Source organism: Myotis yumanensis, unplaced genomic scaffold (assembly GCF_028538775.1).
Source record: "Myotis yumanensis isolate MYYU_CA2020_CCGP unplaced genomic scaffold, mMyoYum1.0.hap1 SCAF_22, whole genome shotgun sequence".
NCBI classification, from domain to species: Eukaryota; Metazoa; Chordata; class Mammalia; order Chiroptera; family Vespertilionidae; genus Myotis; species Myotis yumanensis.
The window spans coordinates 9630347-9653391 of record NW_027223773.1 but is presented as its reverse complement, the minus strand read 5'-3'; the positions used below and the strand labels follow the sequence as shown (position 1 = coordinate 9653391).

The window sequence follows — 23045 nt, the reverse complement described above, 5'->3', positions numbered from 1 at the left end:
AGGCACATCAAGTAAGTTTTCTGAGGCCCTATTTCCTTACCTACAAAATGGGGATAAACTTGTTTAACCGTTTTGTACCCTTGTGTAGCTTAAAGGCTGAGAGGAAAGAAAGAACACAGGCAGACAGGAGAGTTGGATGACTTCCAAGGATATACAGTGACAAACTGCACTCATAAAAATATCCAAGTAAGACTGAGGCTTTATGGGCAGTAAGAGTCTAGTATTGGTAAATTTAACAAATGAACTAAATTGGGTTGGTATTCAGGCTCATAATAATTTCCTCATTGGCTATATTTTTCTTTCTACTTTCTTCTAGAACCCATATCCTGCCTCTTTGACTCCAAATTTGTACGAATGCTCCAAGATGGACCAGTCAGCATCGTTCCCCAGTATTTTTCAATCTGGAGTTGGGCAATTTCCCAGCTGGAAGGGCATAAATTCAGAGTGGCTGCTGACCATGTCCTCCCATCCACCGAGAAAGCCCACGTGTTACAATAGAGAACGGATCCCTTTACAAACAAAACAAAAAAACTAACCAAACAAAAACCCAATAATGAAATCCTTGGAGTACCATCATGTGCAACTGAAACAGTCAGGACCAATGACAATGTTAACTTTGCAAAACCAAGAATGAACAGTAACCATTGCTTCTGAACCATTCCTACTTTTTCCAAGGATAAAACCAAATACATTATAAAAGGCGTTTACAATTTAAGATAGCTATTTAGTACGTAGGTGAAGGAAGAAAAAACAAACTCTTTCCAGTTTCATCAGAGTCCACCCTTTACTAAAAGAAGGAACCTGAGCCTTCCTTAATTATTCTTTTGTATCTACGACATGGAGATACTATTTTGAAAAGAATTAATAAAAAAAGAATTTCACCATTTAGGGAACTCAAGGGTTTATATAGATGCACTAAAAACAATAAAAAATATTGAAAAAGTTAGCTACAAGGAAAGAATACTTTGAGTTTACTCTCTACCTTTTTTTCTTCTTACGTATTCAATGCAACTAAATTCACTGAATATCCCTGATGTCTATATACTGATACTTCACTGTATCATTTACAGTTGAGAGGTTTTAATCTCTTTGCCTTTAATTTTAGAGAGAGGACAACCCAATTATGTGAGACGTCAGTTTGTTAATAGGGGTATTCTTCTATAGTTTGCTGAATTTTCTACATCAGATAGAAAAAGTGTGTCCAGATGTGGTTGCATAACGAGGTCATTGGGCTTTACTCTGTAATCGAGGCCCCTCCAAAAGCACAGTTTTAGGCTTAGTCTCTGCAACAAGGTCAATGGAAATCTGCACCAAGGGCAAATACTTTAGCAGACTGTGTTGTCAGGAAATATTTAAACACCATTTAAAAGGATATAAAATAAGGAGATTTTAGTTATACTGACCGATGCACAGAAATGTAATACAATAGATCTGTTAACAAATCCACACTAATGCTCCTCTCTCCTCCTCCCCTTCCTGGGCCATCTGCATTGTTAAGTCCAATTAGCTTCCTGCATTTAAGTCCTAACCTACTTGTCCTTTCACCCAATGAATGGAGACAACAGCTGTATAGGTGCACCTGTGACTATTTCAGATTAATGTCACACTTTGATTATTTATTTTCAAATACACAGATCAGCTCATGCCACCTGAATTCTAAAAATCCTTCGGTGCTTCTCCTTTGCCTGAGAACAAAGTGCAAACACCTGAACACACCTGCAGCACCTCTGATAATGACTCCCATCTTGTCTCTCACTGACCCGGACCACTTCCCCAGGGCCTTAGTCACACAGAACTGTGACTTCATTTTCATGAGATGCACAGCTCTGTGCCATTGACCATTCTACCCTGGTCCTTAGGCCTCATATTTGTGTGTGTGTGTGTGTGTGTGGGGGGGGGTGTTTTAAATATTTTTTTATTGATTTCAGAGATGGAGGGAGGGAGGGAGGGAAAGAGAAACATCAATGATGGGAAAGAATCGTTGATTGGCTGCTTGCTGTACACCCCCTACTGGGGATCAACTTCGAAACCTGGGCATGTGCCCTGACAGGGAATCGAACTGTGTCCTCCTGGTTCACAGGTCAGCGCTCAGCCACTGAGCCATGCCAGCAGGCCTTCCTGTTTTTTAGTTCTGAGCCTCTAAAGCCTGCAACAGTTCACTCCCTTGGTGACGCTTTCTCTTCCCAATTATCTCCTTTGTTCTTACACCTACTACATAAATGACCGCTGACTGGAAAAATAGTTGTATCTATTTCTATGGAAGCAATGGAAGTGGAAATGATTTCAGGAAAGCTGAAAACATCTCAATCACATATGTAATGCCACCCTCTGAAGATACTGGAAAACAGCAGCTCTGACAAAGGTTTAATATCTAGAGGCCTTATCTTCTCTAACAGTTTTTAGGTATTGGAGGGAAGGTTTAGAATGATACTGGTCACAGCACCAAGTGCATACACTTACAGGTTGAAGTATTCTCCCCAAATTCATACACTGAAATCCTAGCCCCCAGCACTTCTGAAGGTGACCTGGTTTGAAGACAGGATTTCACAGCCGTAATGAGTTAAGATGAGTCATTAGGGTGGGCTCTACTCCAGGGAAAATTGGGACACAAGCAGCACACAAGGAGAAAGCCTGATGAAGAGGAAGGCAGACACTGATTGGGAAGATGTGTCCACAAGTCACGGAGCGCCAAGAGGGCCCGCCAACCCCAGGAGCTCGGGGAGAGGCAGGGAACGGAAGCTCCTGCACAGCCCTCAGAGGGAGCCCACCTGCCGACAGTGATCTGACTTCCAGCCTCTAGCATCGGTGACAGTGCATTTCTGCAGCGTGTGATCCGCTGTTGTGGCAGCCCGAGCAAACTAAGAAAAGTAATTTACCAAAAAAATACTGCTACCTATTGGATAATTCAATGAAAAATTCTACGAAGCTACAGGAACATCCTACCTCATTAAAACTGTTTATCACATTTAGCATATTAATTACCTCTGAATTATGCATTGGTATTTGTTGCCATTTACTTGAAAATATTAATTCACTTATTCTCAGTCTTTCTTCAATTTAATTCAATTCATTGCAACTTAGATCACTAAGAGCTTATTAGATGCCGATTGAGTCCTTATTCCTATGGCACATACTACGAAGATTATGAAATAATAATGGCATAACAACTGCACTCAATACACTGACATTCCCGTGTTGAATCAAGATTTATCCCCTTTAAACTAAGTTAATATTGAAAGACAACGCATTCAAGTGATATAGACATATGTAGAAAATGATATAAAAGATTCTACGAATCACAGGAAGACATGGGAATTGAAGTATAGCATCACATACATGCAATGTTTTTGGTGATGGTGGTAGACAGCACTGCATGTATGGAGAATACCGTACTTGCTCCTGACTAGAAGGAAGTAAGGTGGGCAACTTCATTAAATATCAAGATACAAACTAGGGAAAACTACAAGCATTAATAGGTAAAAGCCACCAGATTCCTAGAATAGTCATTCTTTGTATCAATTTTATCACATATATTAACATTGGGGAAAATACCATAAAAATGCTGTTTACTAATCCAACCTAGAGAGAGTTTAAAAGATTAAGACCTCCTCACAGGAAAGAAAACCAGAGACTAGAATCCCATTGCTTGGAGACAACCACTGTTAACACTGGTGTGTGTCCATGTATGTACGTAAGCACAGTCAAGTGTATGTATACATGTAACACATACACATTTGACAAAAATAGACTCATGCATTACATATTGCCTGTTAAAATATTTGTTTTTCACATTATTATTAAATATTCCTCCACAGCCTCATAAGCCATATGGCTGCACAATATTCAATTATTGGACATTTTGGAAGTTTTTTGCTGGTGCACACAGGCCAATGTTGTTGTGTTCCAATTCTAATTTCATAGATAAAGCCTTTCTATAATTATTTTTTTACTTAGATGTTTGACTTGAAGAGATGGATGTTTCATTTTACAAATGTTCCAATGACTTTCTGGAAGGTGGGGAAACTAAACTGATGTTCTCAGTTATCAGAGCAACTGTCCTGAAGTCTGCGGGCTCACACACGGGCACAAGGAACCCAAGATCATTCCACTAACTCCCTCTCCCACCTACATCCCCCAAAGAGGCCAGGGACAGAAGAGGACTTACTGTTTGATTCCACTCATATTAATGACAAATGAGGTGGAAATTAATTTGTGCTGTTAACGGTCAGGAGAGTGGTCACCTGAGTCAGGAGAGAAGACCTGGGAGATAAAATGAGGGGTTCCTGGGTTGCTGACACAGCTCTGTTTCTTGCTTTGGGTGATGGCTCCATATATACGGTCAGTTTGAGAGTCACCACGCTGTATATTTAAGATACTTTCACTTCTCAGAATGAATTTATATCTCAAGATGTTTTTAAAAAATAAATTAAAAATTAATGGCTGCTCTCAAAATTTTCAAAATAGCAGGCAGCCTCTGTTTGCAAAGCTCTCAACAGAAAGACACATTCCATTACCCTTCTCAGGCTTGAACTCCACTCCTTTCCGAACGGGATGTTCTTCGCTCTTTCCCTCTGAAAGCTTTACAGACACATGTCCCTTCCCACCACTGAAGAGAGTGATGCTCATTAATTAGGTGAACAGATCCCAGGTTAACACTTGGGTACATACATTAACATCTACATTACACATATTTCATTTCTTCACATACTGGTGCACTCGCATTGCAGAAGCATCTCCGAGTAAGAATGACACCTGGATATGTCGTCTACAGCTAAGCACAGCTGATATGTGCACACTCTATACTCATTGTTCTATTTCGCATGACACTGTGTTACTAAGTGGACGTGGCTCCCGAGAATAATGCAGCCACTGCTCATCAACCCAAGGATCTGGGGTGTATCTCAGCCCCAAGCAACCCTCCTGTAGTCTGGTCACTGACTTGGCAACTTGGCTTCTGCAGGCTCTCGCTGCTTTTCGTAGTTTAAGCTTCTCCCCTTGCATCCTCAACGTTCCTTAGACTTTGTATAATGTAACGCTCTATCTCTGTGACATAAAAAGGGCACAAGTGTGACTTAGTGGGTGATAGAGAGGCACAGTGACTCATAGATGAGATCACTGCCTTACCTGAACACCCTCATATATTCCACCCTATGAATACCCGGCCTTATGCACTAAGAACACAAGTACTAGCCCATCAACAGTGTTCCCCTCAGTAACATCGCGCTACATAAGAGGACTGATTCGGATGCCCAGCAGCACTGTGGCATTCAGAAAGCCCGGATTAAGGGAAATATCAAGGTTAGACTGAGGCTTTATTTTGTGCAGAAAAAGATCTCTTGGAAGCCGTCAGTATGAATGAATACGATTCAGTTCGAGTCTGTAGTGTTGATAAGGTTCCTCATAATGCTGGGTTAGAAGTTCCTGACCTTTCAATGTTTTTGTTTTTTATTGTGCCATAAGCAATATAGCTTCTTCTACAATAAATTTCTCACCATAAGACTTAAGTGTGTGGATGGTTCAAGCTGAACATCTCTATTTTGCTGTTTATGCGTGATTCTGTTTGACCTTGGCAAATAAGACAGAAGCAGTTTTAGCACTTTTGGTTGCTTAAAGATATAAATATTTATTGCCTATCTGACTTTACCAGAAATTCATCTGCTTTCTCTCTCTCTCTCTCTCTCTCTCTCTCTCTCTCTCTCTCTCTCTCTCTCTCACACACACACACACACTCACACACACACACACCTACCTTACATTGCTATTATCTTTGTTCTTAATGCCCCAGTCTTACAGACAGAAGCCCAGGTCCGGAAGGTGCTCTCCGTGGTTCTGAAATCAGGCACTCATTCAACCCTTAACACTACTGTTGGTTAGGTGATGCCCTAGGAAATATATGTGATGGTTTGGTGTCATATTTGTGTGTGTGTGTGTGTGTGTGTGTGTGTGTGTGTTTTCATAGAAATCCTAATGACCTGCCTCCCTTTTGGGGTTCCAGTAGTCATAAGCAGTAATGTCTTAGGTTGGATTAACCAAAAACAATTCATGTAATAATAATAAAAAAGAACTGTCCGAAGGGATCACTCCTCCCTCTTCACCAGTTCAGTTAGTGCAACTCATATAAACCTCCTTGTCAGGCACAGAGCATACATCCATGATTATCCCTATCTTGCTATCCTTGCTTCTAAAAACTTTGTAGGCTTCTCTGAGACATCTCACAAACTTCTTAAAGATTGCCAGTTTCTGGTAGGGTGCTCATTTAAATGAGAATGATCTGGTTGGCTACCGTTTGGATAGTCATCATCAATCAGAATGCTATCTAGCCCGAACTTTGAAACAATCCCAGTATGTTGAATAGACAAAAGGTGGCTTTTTTTGGTACCTATTTATGAACATCCTGTATACACACATCTTAAGTGGCCCACAATAGCTCTGTTGGTGAGACCAATATAGGTCCTTCAATCTTTCCATAATGTTTTTAATCATAAGCTTTGAGGCAATTGTTTCTACCTCAAAATTCTTAAAAATCTTTTATGGGATAGAAACAAGAGATTAATGGAGATCTTGCAAAAAAAGATAAATGGCACCACCGGAATACTACAAAACTGGGGAAAAATTAATTGAACCTATACTTTTGATAAATATTTATTTTTTGCAGAAGAAAAATGCATACTAGTTTAAGCTGTCATTATACTAACCTACATCCTATTTTTCATATTATTAGTAATACATAATGCGGTAGTTTATATTCAAAAATAAAACTAGAATGTATATACCTCATGTATTTATCCAGAAATACGCCAAGGTTACTATGGTTACGAAAAATCCATTACCTTTGAATACAGAATGAAAAAAGTTTGACTTAAAGTGTGTGCTATTTATTATAGCAAACATCAACAGCCTTCGGGAGGTTCCCTAACTGGACTCATTTTTCAGTGTCATGAGTGACCCACCATACTACCAGCTTATGGCCTATGCAAGGCAAAAAATCTGAACTGTATGCATTTTTAAATATATTTTGTACTAACTCAAGGTGCAGCAATGCCTTTGACTTTTAATGCTTCCTATTTAAGAGGAAGAAGAAAAAAATTTTCAACCACCTAGATGCTAAGTGGCTTCTGAATTGAAGGGCATCTCATTTACTCTACCTACACCCGCCATGGCTGTGAGAACCATTGGCTACGCAACACAGAAGAATGTTGATTCTCTGCAGAAACTTTAAAGGAAGCTACAAGGAAATGAAGTAGGAGTCAGAAAAAAAGGCTGACACTTTGAACATTAAGGAGGGGAGCTTAAGCCAAGGTATTATGGAAGTTTTGATAGCGCAGAAGGTAAAGAATGTTAAATGGTGCAGATGACTGTAACCAGGAAAACAGGATATGAAATGTTGCTCTTGAAGAAGTTTTAACATATTTCTAGCTACACTGAGTTTTTTCTCATCTAGACTGTGATCAGATACATTAAGGCAAAATATGATTGACTAATAATTATGCAGTATTCCCTATAACTAGTAGCTAAATGTGCAAATGAAAATAAATTTTCACTTGTAACATTATCAAAAATGTAAGAATATAACATTCACTGCTGATGAATGATGCAAAATATTAAGAGTTTCTACCAGTATGGTAAGATGGTCATATGGTAGGATGATCCTCAATAGCATTTATAACTTTTCATAATTAAAAACAGTATCATTTTTAGCTAGACTGTGGCTTCCACTGGGTCTTTTCCTGAATTGACATTTCACGCTGTCGAAGTCCATTTGAGAGGCCCCAAACTCTCACTATTGCTGACAGCCCCAGCCCTCATAACCACAAGTTCAACCCATGAACCAGTCACCGTGGAAAAGATATGAGGTCACAAATATCCCGACACAAAGACAAGCAGCGAGTGTCAACAGCATCACGGGCACGGGTTATGATGCAATATGACATGTAGTTCAAGTGTCTGCAGAGGCTAAAGCCCACCCCAATGTCAGCCTTCTCCCGGCCGCCTCAGATGCAATCCCTTTCCCATGCTGCCTTCTCTGGGGCTCCTGGTGGAAGCTTGGAAGATACACACGACCTGTGTTCAGTACCTGTCACAGGTGTAACATCTTAGAGTTGAAAGGGATCTTTAGCACCAGGTTATTTGGTGGTCATGTCACTGGAGAATTTCCGGGAAAGTAGGCGCTCAGCCTCTGCCAACAGTAGACAAAGCACTCATTGTCGGTACTGTTACAGACTCATTTGCATTCCCCCAAATTTACATGTTGGAGTCTTAAACTCCAATGTGACTAAATTTACAGGTAGGGATTTTATTATTATTATTATTATTATTATTTAATATTTTTATTGATTTCAGAGAGGAAGGGAGAGGTAGAGAGAGAAACATCAATGATGAGAGAGAATCGTGGATCGGCTCCCTCCTACATGCCCCCTACTGGGGATCGAGCCCACAATCTGGCCATGTGCTCTGACTGGGTCTCAAATGGTGACATCCTGGTTCATAGGTTGACGCTCAACCACTGAGCCACACCAGCTGGGCTAAAGGCAGGGCTTTTAAAGAGATGATTAAGGTTCAGTGAGGCCATAAGGGTAGGGACCTAATCCAATAGGACAGTGTCCTTATAAGAAGACACAACGGGGCAGGGGGTGCCAGAGGAAAGACCATGTGAGGTCACAGCGAGAAGGTAGCTGTCTGCAAGCCAAGGAGAGAGGCCTCAAGAGAAACCAAACCTGCCAACACCTGGATCTCACATTCCCTGCCTCCAGAACTGTGAGAAAAAAATTTTATTGTCTAAACAAGTTCCTGGTGTGTTTTCATTTCTTCTGAAGTAATTTCTGTGGTCTACGGTTTTTAGTTAACACCTTCAGATGTTGTTAGGACACAGTTAATCTATTCTTTTAGTTTCTCATATAAACTCTGCTTTTAACTGGAAATAATTATTATTCATCTTACTAAGTGCTACGAAAATGCTAGATGTTGTATACATGGCTCTAGGTTTCTTAAAAATCTTGAAAATTGTACATTTTCCATTTTACAGGCTCAGAACCTAAGCCTCAGCGAAGTTAAGTAACTTGCTGAAGACCCCATTTTCTCCTCATCATAGCCAGCGTAGTCTGAGTTGATATAAATGTCTACCACTCACAGACCCTGAGACCCTGAGGAAGTTACTTAATCTTGTTACACCTCAGTTTCCTCATCTGTGAAATGCGGGCAATGATAATATCTACCTCACAGAAGAAGCATTACAGAATTCTATCCAACAACAATGAACACAACAGAAAAGCAACTATTCTTGTCCTTTGAAAGTTCTCGGACTAGAGGGGACACAAGGATGAAAACCCTGGGAATGCATTTTCGGGAATGCCACAGCCCTGTCCACAAACACCTCCCGTCTGCATCTGTGTGCGTCCCCAGGAGGTCACAAGCACAAGAGACAGGAGGGACGAGGTCTGACCAATTCCCTCCCAGCCTCTGTTCGGGTCACTGATGTGAAGGAGTGAATGCATCCATGGTCCATGGTTAACCCTGCCTTTGACTCTAGCTTATGTGACCTTTCATGGGCCTCAGGTTTTTATAAGTCAATATTTGATTAATAATGTCTCACTTGATAAATAAATGCAATACTATAAAATATAAACTCCATAATTAACACAAAAATATAGTTATTATTATATACATGTATAGCATGTATTATATAACATGTATTATAATTCGCTATGTTATAGATTATGACATATATAACGTTCACATTCATTGAGCAGTGGACATTGGTTTTCAGTTGTTGCACATCCAATCTTTCATGCTCACTCCTTTCTATGAGTTTTTGATCTGCCCTTTGAGGGGAGGCCCTATTGTATGTGGTCTCTAATACCAGACAACATACATAATGTAAGCCTCTTGTGAAATGACATCATTGACTCAATCACACGGCTGGGGACCATGTCGGGCCCAGCTTTGGCCCTGTGATCAATGGAGACAGAGGAGTCGTATCTTAGCTCTGTGTGTTGATGTATCTCCAAGGGCCCCTCTGTGCCTGAGCAAAGGTATATCCATAGACGAACAGGTGACGAGTGATGGGCTCTACCGTAAAGCACGCGCAGTAGGGCAGCCTCAGGTGACGGGGGGGGGGGGGGGGGGGGAAGGGGGGGGCAGCAGGAGCTCTTTCCCATGAGTTCAGCGTTGGCTTCACCAGAAATGTGATGTGACCATAAAAATTAGGGAATTTTAGTGGCTCAACAAAATCACCAACCCAATTTTTAAAACCAGTCTCAGATTACTATTGATTATTGTTATCTGAAATACATGTAAATATACACACACTCTCTCTCTAGTCTGCAACTATATAAAATATATACATAGTATTCTAATACAGACTATCACAATCTACTGACACACATAGAGGTCTTACCTGTGGCTGTGTAGCTCTCTCCAATGCCTGAATAGATTCGCATCCCATCCATATACAAAGAGTACTGAGTGATGATACCATTCGCTTTTTTGGGAGGATTCCAGGAGAGGAACAACGAATTGGGAAGGGATTTGGCTACTGGTGCCTGAACCTCTTGTGGGGCTGTGGGGAGAAAAAAAGATTTACAGAGTCTAAGTTTACTTTTCTCATTCAAACTTTTCCGACCCAGAACAATACATCATGGAATAAACCCGAAATCCCACGCAGGGACATGGTCCTGATCTGTAACTGCTTGAGGAATAGAACTAAATAACTATCCTATATTGATGAGAATTTGCATCAATGATGGATGGGAAGATTTCTCACGGTTCACTGGACTGACGTGTTACTTCGTCAAAGGTATTACTGGCCCATAATCTCTACCTGGGGGCCCTGTGATTAAAGCAAATTAGATAGGTAAGTCCCTGCCCTCCAGGAGCTTTTGATCTAAGCTGGGCCACGCTGGTCCTAGTGGTTTGTGACAGATATGAGAAGTGTATGTGTAACCACAGAAACAGGCAGAAAGTGCAGAAGCAATTTAATTAGTTCGGTATGGAAACTACATTGTGTGCAAGTCTTTTTTTTTTAAATGGGGTTTGTTGGTTTTCTGTAATGGTCAGTGAACTAGAGTCACAGGAACTAAAAGCTTTTAAAATTTTATCCTACACATACCTATTGCTTGGTAAATTGGCAATAAAGTTATTTTTTTTTAATTTACTGACTTGAGAGAGAGAGAAGGCGGGTGGGAGAGGGAGAGAAGAAAAAAGAGAGAGAGATTTGTTCCACTTATCTACTCATTCATTGGTTGATTCTTGTATGTGCCCTGACCAGGGATAGAACCTGCAACCTTGGCGTATCGGGAACTCACTGTAAGCAACTGAGCTATCCGGCCAGGGTGGCAATACACTTAAAGAAAAACTGGAAATCAGGATTCCTTAAATCCTAGAAAAGAAGTAAATGATGAACTGGGTGAACAGAAATCTCACTGGGGTGCGGCTGTCAGGTAGACTTGAAGGGAACCAGGAGAACCTGGACAGAGGACGTACTGGACGTGGAGAAAACAACAAGAGAGAGAGAGAGAGAGAGAGAGAGAGAGAGAGAGAGAGAGAGAGAGAGAGAGAGAGAGGAGACAATCTGCCCCACACGGAAGCGGTGGCCATATGTGAGAGGATGACCGTGTGCCCAGCAGAAGCGATGGCCCATTAAGAAGCATTGCTATTCTCAGTGGACCAGACAGAGAGAACATCGAGAAAATGCGGAAGATGGGTCCTGACAGCTAGTCCAGGTGAGGAGGGTCGGGTTAGGTCAGGTGTATAGCACGGAGAATAAAGGGTGACAAGAAGGATTTCACACAAAGTCCTTTATTCTGTCACGGTGCCAGGGTATGGGCACCGTCCTTAGGTTACATTCCTTTTGTGTAAGAGGCACCTGCTACACAATAGAAAAGAATGCCTGGGCCCTAGCTGGTTTGGCTCAATGAACAGAGCGCCTGCCCATGGACTGAAGAGTCCCAGGTTGAAATCCGGTCAAGGGCATGTACTTCGGTTGCAGGCTTGATCCCCGGCCCTGGGTCGGGGTGCATGCAGGAGGCAACCAATCAGTGTGTCTCTGTCACATTGATGTTTCTCTCTGTGTGTCTCTCTCCCCATTCCTTCCACTCTCTCCCCCCCCCAAAAAAAAACAATGGAAAAATATCCTTGAGTGAGGATTAACACCAACAAAAGAAAAGAAGGCCTGGGAAGAAGAGTGAGAAAGGGGGTGGATGGATGCTGGAAAAGAGACAGACCAGCTCTTGCCCCCTGAAGATCAAGCTTGGGAGGCTCCTAAGTAACGTGATAAGCAGACAGTAAAGGAACTCGCGCTCCCCCTCACCCGGGAGAGAGGAACAGGAACTAACAGGGCCTCCGAGGGCTGACAGCATTACTCCCTAAAGTGTTGCGTTCTGATGTCTGAGCAAAGCTTTCCCTTCGGAGCGTTAAAATCTCTCCTTTCCCGCTGCCTTCTTCACATGTGCTTTCTGAAACAGTCATGTATGCCAACAGCGTGCAGGTTCTGAGCAAACAGGAGCAAGACCGAGGTCGAAGGAACGGAGCAGTGATTAGGAATGTCTCCGCTGGCCTTAGGAGGTCCCATCGCGGGGAAACAATTGTTGCCTGTGCTGGTGTTGAGCAGTTAAGAGAGACCGTGGAAATCAACCCTTTGGTTCTCAATTTCATACGGAGCCATACAATCAATTCTTTTTAGTCAGACTGTCTCTAGATTTACTTCTGAGCCATAGTAAAATGAGGAAGCTTTCATTAATCTTTCAGATGCTTCATATTAATGACAAGGCTCTTGCATGAACAATGTAACAGCAATTAAAAAGCCCATTAATCTGCATTACAGCTATTAAAGATGCATGTCATTAAAGGGTATGGAGTTTGATTCATTTTCACACCACCCCCCAAAAATGGAGCAATTATGGCCTGGCAATGCACTTTGTCATCAAATTAGGTTGGGGTTTTCCAGCAAATGGCCTTGCAGCATTTAGCTCTTCTCCTATTTTATTATTCATGACTGAAATGTGGAAGTCAAGACCTTTGAAATTACTTTACCTTCTTGTGGAGTAGAGATGTTCAGTGCACGCGAGCTCTCGGTGCAGCCGGCCAGAGTGCAGGCAGCGAGGGTCACCGCATAGTTTCTGAAGGGGAGCAAGCCTGTCAGCACGCCTGCAAGAAAGGAGGAAAGAGGTTCGCATGTTTACTGTCAGCTGCTGTAAGGAATATGATTGGTGTGTGTGTGTGTGTGTGAGAGAGAGAGAGAGAGAGAGAGAGGTGGAGACACAGACATCAAGAGATAAAAAAACAAAAACATATGCCTCTCTCCTTCATCTTCCTGCCCATGTGCTCACTGCAGAATGGAATGACCAGTGAAGAAAATGTGAGACCAACGTATTGTTCAGACAGCTCTAAATCATATCTGATGTGGCCTGAGATACTTTCCCCGGAGAATGGGGGTGCCTCATAGAGTTCGGGCAAGCAGAGCCTCGCGTATCCAGTAGTTGAGAGGTGTATAGTATACTACCCCATTCCAGGAGCCCGGACCTCCCACGGAGGCAAAACTCTGTCATTTCCTTCAACCTAGCATTTTGCAATCATATTTCACTGGAATCCTTTGTATGCACCCCATCTCTTACCACACTTCAGGAAATGCTACTCCCAAGAGTGGCTTCACTGTCTCAATGGTAAGATACACGTATACAAACTATTAATTCATCTTGTAACTACCAAGCCTATGGAGGTTAGTTCCCTTTGCTCATGACTTGCTTTATGTGGCATATGGGGTCTGGACCGGGATGGATTAAAGTTGCCGCTTTAATAAAAGTTCTGCAATTGCCAAAGAAAGAGAACACGGGCATTCTCTCCAAGACTGAGGAAGGTAGGCCTTCTTGGATGTATGCCTAGAGATCGTTGAGCGATTGACCTGATGGCCTTGCTTTAAACGTCAGAATCAAGCTCACATTATATACTCTCCAGGAAGAAAAGGAGCACTACCGTGATAATATATCATCATCAAAAAGCATTGATCAATTTTTCTTCTACACACCCCTGGGAAGGGTGCCTTGGAATATTGGAATATAACTGATCTCTAGGAGGTTCCTATTATTATCCTTTTTTAACCCTCTCATGAGGATATTTTTTTCCACTGCTTTTCTGAGCGTGGAAGGGCGGGGTGGGAGGAGGGAAGGGAGGGAGAGAGAGAGAGAGAGAAACATTGATATGAGAGAGACATATCGATTGGTTGCCTCCTGCACATCCCTCAGCAGGGGCTGGGGATTAAACTTGCAACCCAAGTATGTGTCCTTGACTGGGAATTGAACCCATGACCTTCGGTCTGAGGTCCGAGGCTCTAACCACTAACCCAAACCAGCCAGTGTTCTAGGAGGTTTCTAATCTAAGAAAATATTAGCGCTAGAATGACCCTAAGAATAACAGTAACACAAAATAAATAACAGTAATATATAGATTAATACGTGAGACCAAATGCCTGCTTATACTCAAGGGAACAAGGTATTTATAAGATCTGACTTCCCAATCCCAGGTGATAGGAGATCTACACTTCAGAGAAAAAAGAGACAATCATTGAAAAGTATATTTCAGTAGATATTTAAAAATAGTGAAAAATATATAGCGTGACATACTTATAAAGGAATCCTAGACATAAAATCGCATCATTCTGTGTGCACAAAAAACCCAGTAAGATAACGTGGCGAAGTCTCCCTTTATGACCCTTGGGGGGTTCACAACAAAGAAGAACGCCCTGACGGTGAGAACTTCCAAGACTGGCTGGGACTTAAACCTCTTTCTTTGGGACACATCACAGAGCAGACTCTCCCCTTAGAACCTGAGACCATCGCTACTCCCAGGCAGGCCGGATGAACCCTCTGACGCCCTGTCAGTCACAGAGCTCTGCGACATGAGAAAATGGCCCCCACGACGTCAGGAAAACCTCCAGTTCCTTTTGATGATGGAAGAGGGCGAGTTGGAAAAACCCTTCAGTAAGCAAGAAGTCGGCATTATTGATGTCTTAAAAGTGTTAGCATCCCATGGAACACAGCCATGTTGGTGTCCCGATGAAACCACTGACACCGACGGCCCCAGAACGCTCAGGGCGAAGCGATAATGCACTCTGTGTTAATGCTCAGCATTGAGAATCCCGGCCTGCCACCAAGGGAGTGGGAAGGAAACTTAAGTCTATCCCCTCTGACACGCAGGCCGGTGGGTGCAGAAAGCCCGGCTGAGAGAGGGGGCAGGCACTGGACTGAGGGGAGGAAGTCTGAGAGCCCAGGTCAGTGTGCCACACCCATGTTTTGAGGACTTCCTCCCCTTAGAGGGGAAGGGCCCTACCGGAGAACCTTGTCCCGTTAAAGCCCTTCTCAATGACTTGGGGGAGCTCCCCGAATGCAGAGTATGTCCCTTTACGTCTTTATTTGCCCTATTACCCAGCAGCTATCATGGTCATTTACCAAAAGTGGACACTCAATGTTTGACCAAAAATATGAAGACTTCTCACCTTCTTTCTCACTAGAAGAGGAAGCCTACCCTCTCCCCGCTTCTCTAGGGACCCAGCAAAGGATGAGACACTGTTTCTTTTGATCTAGAAGATTATCATTTCCAGCCTAGACGTTGTGGCTCAGTGGTTGAGCACTGACCTATGAACCAGGAGGTCAGGGTTGGGTTCCCAGGTCAGGGCACATGCCCGGGTTGTGGGCTCGATCCCCTGTGTGGGGTGTGCAGGAGACAGGCAACCAATGATGCTCTCTCATCATTGATGTTTCTCTCTTTCTCTCCCTCTCCCTTCCTCTCTGAAATCAATAAACATTTTTGAAAAGATTATTTCCAGGGTTTCCTTTCCTTTCCTCTCACCTCAACTTTCAAAGGAGATGAAGAGAGATTATTAATAACTGGAGGCAGCTGGACGGCCTGGGAAAGTGGCCGAGGAGCCGACAGGAGCCATGGGGGCTATGGTGCCTCTGACTGTGTTTGGGGGTGGGGGAGGGCAGGAAGACCACCCAGGAGCCAGCCTGGACGTGGAGACGTGATCATGAACTCCTCCGACTCAACGAAGACAAGTTTAAATGCTCTGGAGACGCGGCATGAGACACACTGCAAAATGGCACCTTTTTAAAAAAAAAGCCAAAGGCACTGGGACAAGAAGCAGGGTCTCTGTTTCTATTTACACCCTTCAGAGCAGGCCCCACCCCCCGCCCTCCCCCAGCCCACCCCCAGCTGCCACCCCGGGTGTCTGGCCAGCATCCACTGTAATCTGTTCTCCTTCATTATGCTAATCTGTGGGCGGAAAGACTCCTGTCATCTCCGAATGGCTTGTATGGCAACGGTAAACACCTTGGCCTGTCTGTAATTGGACAGGTGTCTGCACTGATGTCACCAGCTTTTAATTCAATTAGAGAGCTGGCTGCTCTGTTCTCCTTACCCGCTCATTTCCCTCGCACCTTTAGTCTGGCGGGGAGAGCCGCAGGCGGCCAGCGCCTATCCAGGGGCCAGGGGCTAGGGCAGCCTCGCAAAGATCATGTGCGGTATTTCAAATGGACTCCAACAAGCCAGGAGTATTGTATTTCCATGTCCTCAGAGGCATCTGCAATAATGTGGAGACTTTGTGTTTCCCTCTCTCCCTCCCTCCTTCCCTTTACCCCTCCATGCCTTGAAGTGTTATATTATTTAAACACTGTGTTCTATCTACTGGCCGGTGGTAATTAGGAGCCATCACAGCAAACAGAAAAGCTGTTTCTGGCTTCCTCTCCCCAGGGCCCCGCTCCATCTCTAGAGAACCCATCAGAACACAATGCTCCTCTTTATTTGCTGGCATTTCACATTTGAATCAAGAAGGTGAGGTGAGCATTTATGAAGAGGGCCATCTGGTGAAGGGCACCCCCGGAGGAGCGGCCGCTGCCACCCGGAGACGGAACACCAAGAGCCCACTTTTGGAAAGACAACCAGCTGGGGGTGGGGGGAGTGGGGAGGAGGGTGGAAGAGCAGGAGCTGGCAGATTCTAATTTTTAAGAACACATCTCCAAAGAAATTCGGAGCGGCACACCCCTCCAGGGTGGGGATTAAAGAGTAAATCAATCCAGGGTGCCACGCATCCTGCCCACTTCAAGGAAGCTTGGGAGATAAATTAAAGTTCTAACACAGACATTTTGACACGGTGACCCCATGAAACTGAGTAACGACATTTGTTAAATATGGATGAAAATTTAACGGTCTAGCAGAGATGGGGAAACACACCCAGGTTGCTTCTCCTCTGGTTCTTAGCGGCCCAGGAAGCTGGCATCTGTTAATGGTTTTGTTTTTTCCCCCTTGTGCTTTTGGTACTGTTTTAAAATGAAAATTAGGATCCCTAATATTTAGAAAATGAAAGTCAATTTTCATTTTAACCAAAAGGTGGAACACGTAAAAGCACTCTCCCCAAACCTAAGGCAATTTTTTAAAAAACTCAAAAAACTCTTTTTTTTTACATTTTATTTGCTTCAAATGGAGTTTGTGACCTTTAAATATTCTAGTAAGGAGTGAAGCAAATCATGTACCTTGAATCAAAGGCTAAACAGATTTTGTTGCTTATAAATAGGAAAAAAATTTGCCTTACTCTTTTATTTTCTTTGTATAATACAGGGTCCAACCCCAGCTTGAAGAATGATTCAAACAATGATTTTTATTGACCTCAAAGCATTATCAAGTTAAGATTCTCTTAGTGGGCCCTAACTGGTTTGGCTCAGTGGATAAAGTTTTGGCCTGTAGACTGAAGGGTCCCAGGTTCGATTCCGGTCAAGGGCATGTACCTTGGTTGCGGGCACATCCCCAGTAGGGAGTGTGCAGGAGGCAGCTGATCGATGTTTCTCTCTCATTGATGTTTCTAACTCTCTATCCCTCTCCCCTCCTCTCTGAAAAAAAATCAATAAAATATATTTTTAAAAAAAGATTCTCTTAGTGGGCTGACATCTAACCTCAGATTTGTAATCCGTGCCTTTGTGGTAGGAACTGCATTGTCTGTCCCTGTCCTTCTAATTCTGCAATAGGTTGGAGGCACCCACTCGTGTTAACTCTTTATCTAACTTAAAGGGTGGACACTGAAGTCACTAGGACCCTCCAAGAAAAGACAGGACTTCCTGCGCAGGGAGCCAGGCAAGGAGACAGAGGAAAGGAAAGAACCCGCGTCATCCTTACTGCTCTGGCCCTAGGTCCCCGCCCGAAGGGGATGCTGACGGATGGGCCAAGTGTGAACTCGGTCGCTCAAGTCCAGCAGCAGAGCTGAGAGGAGAACCTGCCTCCTGACTCCAAGGTCACCGCCTTGCCACTGACCTAAGACCCTGCTCTACGAGAAGGAAGAAGACCGGCACAAGAAGCATGACTGAAGATAATAGCATGCTTTTCTGGGCACATATTTCACTTAAAATCCACCTTAAAATTGTGCTCAAAGGTCCACGTTTATTGCTGAGACCTACTATACACAAACAGAAAGGAACATGCTTATCCCCCAAGTGAGTAAGCATGTGCACCTATAATATTCCCTTACAGAGCAACTGATTCATAAGAAATGCTCGTTATATCAGTGTATGTGTGTTGCTGTTTACTATAACATTGGGCTTTTATATATTATGTATGTAACATTTTTAACTTGTTCCAAATACAATATAGATATAAAGGTCATGAAAGTTAGAAAACAGAAAATTTGGAGTCACTCTCCCCCGCCCCCCCTTCTTTTGGTTAATACTCACTGGAGGGTATTTTTCCCATTGATTTTTAGAGAGAATGAAAGGGAGGGAGGGAAAAAGAAACATCAATGTGAGAGAGACACATCAATGGGTTGTCTCCTGCACGCACCCCAAACGGGACTTGGGTTTGAACTTGCAACCAAGGTATGTGCCTTGACTGGGAATCGAACCAGTGACCCTTCAGTACATGGGCCGATGATCTAACTACTGAGCAACACGGCCTGGGCTGTTCCTTTTCTTTAATCAAATCTGATTCTTGAAGTATTTACATCAAATACTATAGACATGCCTAGTTGAAGATCACTAAACAGCAAGATTTATGTATTACCATCATTTTTGGCACAATGTGTCATCAAAAAGAAATCTACATCCTTCTCTACAAATTATTACAGCATAAAATAAAAAACATATAACCCGCAAAAAGCTCTGTCTGAAGATTTCACAACGTAAAAGTAGCTCAGGCTCATTAGGTATTCGGGAGACTTAGACAAAGCTATTAACTCATCAACACTGCATTACCTAATGAGATTCTTCCGCATTAGCTAAGCAGGCCATTACATCATCTCTATTTTTACTATTTATGTCACAGGCCATATTTTTGTTCCTGTGATTTTTCTCAGACCAATTTCGTTCACGATTTACATTGAAAGAGTTTGTAATAAACTACAAATATGTAATATTAATTTATGAAGTACTGTGGAAATGGCAGACGCTCGCCATTTGTTTTTTAATATACTATCATCAAAATGAATTCTTGAAATTTACTTGTGATGTCTGCCGATGGTGGCAGCGACTACTAAGCACCCTCTTTTATATACTCTTCCTCCTCACAATAGAAGCAGGGGAGATGGCCCCCTGGAGGAAGTGCATTTCCCAGCACGTCCTGCAGCGAGGCTCAGCCATGTGGCTGTGTTCTGGCCACAGAATGTCGCCAGAGGTGAAGGCCCCACTTGCGAAATGCCTTCCCTGGGAACGTGTCTGTCTTCCTTCAACCATCCCTCCTTTCCGCTGCGAGGAACCCAGGCTGCACAGCTGAGCTCCAGCAGCCGCCTGGGACCGGGAGGCAGCAGCCCTGTCCCTACGGGTGTCATGCCGGAAAGAGGAAACGCATGTGTCCCTGGCACTGAGAACAGCCCACCCGACATCGACTAACTGGACGTCCATCACCAGAGAGAGAGAAACTTAATCTTGCTTATTAAGTCACTGTTATTTCGGGTTCTCTGTCTCTCAGGTGAAATTCAGTGAAAATGAAAAACTCATCTATTCTATTTTTTCCAAAAGAAAACCTTTAATCTTTTACAAAACATTACACTTGGTGGGAATTCTTGGGCTATATTTTGGTGATGTAAAAGCAGTGTGTTTATTAAGTGTATTTTATCACAATAAAAAAGAAATAGCAGCAGCAACAACAAAAAGATTGCAAAGGCAGGATCCAGCACTAGGTTGAAACACAGTACATAATGTTTTTGTTTTTAATGAATGAATATGTTTTGCTCTGTGTAATTATCATCATTGCAGCAACACTGGATTCCATTGGTTTTAATTACAAATACACTGAGGTTCAGTTCCCTGATGAGATTTAAGTTTTAAAACTAATATTTAGATTCTATTCAGCTTATCAACATTGTTTTTCCTTTGGGAATATACATACTGAGTTAGAAATAAATGATTAAGTTGTAATTGCTCTGTATATTATTTCATAAAATTAAAGAACTACAGCCCAACTAGGGTGTGGCTCAGTTGTTGACTGTCAAACTATGAATCAGAAAGTCATGGTTCAATTCCAGTCAAGGGCACATGCCTGGGTGTGGGCTAGATCCCCGGTAGGGGGAGTGCAGGGGCAGCCAATCAATGATTCTCTCTCATCCTTCTCCCTTCCTCTCTGAAATCAATAAAAATAAAAAAGAATTAGAGAACTACAGCATTGCTGACACTTTAGTAAGAAACAGTAACCCAATACTCAAGGCAGCAGGATAGAACAATACTATATTAACATTACTTTATAGGGTTAGCGACAGAAAGCTGCATTTGTTCATTCAGTAAAAGTGTACTGATCAGCTATCTTGAGCAAGGAAATGGACAAGACTTAAAATGAATGTAAAACTTATTGCCTTCCAGGAGCTTACTGTCTAAGAAGGAAATAACTCAGATGCACAAAGAGTGGCCACAGCATAGGCAGTCTCAACTGTGGAGCAGGAATTCTCAGTTGAACAGAAAAACAACAACATACCTGGCATCAAAGCTTGTATTATAATCATCTCTCTGCAGGCTTCTCGAGTAAATATAATCATAGTACATGCACATAACTTGTATGTAACATATACATGTATGTATATGTATACATACACATAACGAGCAGGGTCTTAGTTATGGATGGACTAACCACTGGGGTTACGTTCCCAAGTCAGGCATAAGGCAAAAATCACTTAGAAAGGGCGCTTTTCATTTCCTATATAAATAGTGAGCCTTGTTACTGGGAATCACCATGAAGGGGGGGTGGGTTCTTATTAGAACGGCAGACTCTCACGCCACATCCCCAGTCCAGGCATCAGAATCTGCAGTTAACAAGAACCCAAATAGTTCTCCCCTCCTTCCAGAAGAGCTATCCATCACAGCAGAGGCCCTAAGGACACTGCCTCGGTCTCCACTGTCTTAGCATGATCGGCTCACAGAGTTCATGCTAGGAACCAGGGGCAGGAACAAAGGAAGCAGGACAATCAGCCCAGCAGGGACAGGGTCCCTCTCAGCTGGCTGTCGCTCCCTCCCCAGGAGGTTGCAGCATGTGGTCCCTGGACCATCTGCAGAAGAACACTTGGTAAAAGGCAGGTTTCTAATTCTAGCCCAAGTATGCAGAGTCTCCCGTGTAGAACCCAAGAATCTGCATGTTTAAGCAATTCAGGAATCTCCTTATGACCAAGAGAGTTGGGAATTATACCACTAGCTGTGCAAGAGAGAGAAAAGGGAGAGACACCTTTTCAGTATGTCACCCACTTGCTTCAGGTAGACTAGCCTCTACTGCAAATGAAGACTGAGCCAGTTGTCTAAGCAAAAGCTGTCTTAATAATAAGTTAAAATGTCTTTCATTTCTACATACATTTAGATTTACTAGTATCTGGGTTATCTGAAAGACTATTATTGATTCTTCTATGAAACTATAGTGAATAATACATACTATTATCTATGATTCTATTTGAGAAAGAAATATAACTCCTAGACTTTAATGTAATGAGAAAATATCTACTATGTACCAATTATATCCCTAGCACTACAAATTATGTTGATAATGAAGTATATACGTTTAAACACCTTAAGAAAAAAAGAAAAAGAAATAATTATAGTCAGGGGAGGGTGGGTGGGTGGGAAGTGATCAACCCAAGAACTTGTATGCATGTATGCATAACCCACGGGCACAGACAATAGGGTGGTGAAGGCCTGGGGAGGGAGGCGGGGTTGGGCTAGAAGGGGTCAATGGGTGAAAAAGGGAGACATGTAATACTTTCAACAATAAAGATTAAAAAAACAAAAATTAAAAAATGAAAGAAAAGGAAATGATTGTGTCCGTGCACATTGTTGAACCCACTCATTCTCCACATGATCTCAAATCCAACTGAGAAGTCACTTTCTGAGCAGAAAACGCCAGGGCTGTCTCCCAGGGCAGCAGCTTCCCGTGTTAACAGGGCTGCAGGGAGAATCCTCTGAGCCACGCTGTTAATTGGAGGCCTTTGCGAGAAGTCTGAGGATACACAGGCGTGGTGACTGCCGGGCTTTCTGCCCTGGGGCGCCAGCAAGGAAATGAACTTCAAGCGAGCCCTGCTCTGAACCCTGGCCTTGGGAGGGCAGGGAAGCTGGCCCCCGCGGCCCACAGGGGCCCATTTGCTCTTGAGTGGGGCTGTTAACCCTTGGACTCTCCATGCTTCTGGGATTTATCTCATTTAATCCTCCCGTAGCCAAATTCATTAGTGGTAAATATTCCGTCTCACTCTTCTCCCAGTTGCCTTCCCTCATATTCATCCCCCCCGACCCAGTTTGCCTTCTGCATTTTGTAAGCCTGACCATCATTTCCCATTTATTTTCAATAACCCATTTCACTTAATTTTGGTCTATTTATAGAACTAATATTTTCCTTTGCTGATTTTAGGCAGCTACTTTTATTCTTTTATCCTTTTTCTATAGATGATTAACATTTTCTTGTCCTACATTTTAAAGTTTCAGGTGGAGGTGGAAGCTGTTATGCGAATTTCTGGGCAAAACTGAGACTGGACCGCTGATCAGACTCCGCCTGGACAAGGGTCTCCCAATGCTGGCTTTACAGTGACCCACAGACACTGAGAAAATACCTACCTA

The 23045-nt window shown here is 42.9% G+C and overlaps 1 protein-coding gene across 1 annotated transcript in view; it reads right to left on the bottom strand.

Annotated features, from left to right (window-relative positions):
• The window catches only part of USH2A (usherin), a 398687-nt gene that overhangs the window by 210587 nt on the left and 165055 nt on the right, over positions 1-23045 (bottom strand). The window contains 2 exon segments of the mRNA XM_070401429.1: positions 10394-10555; positions 13027-13140. Of these exon segments, the coding sequence (XP_070257530.1) occupies positions 10394-10555; positions 13027-13140 (276 nt within the window).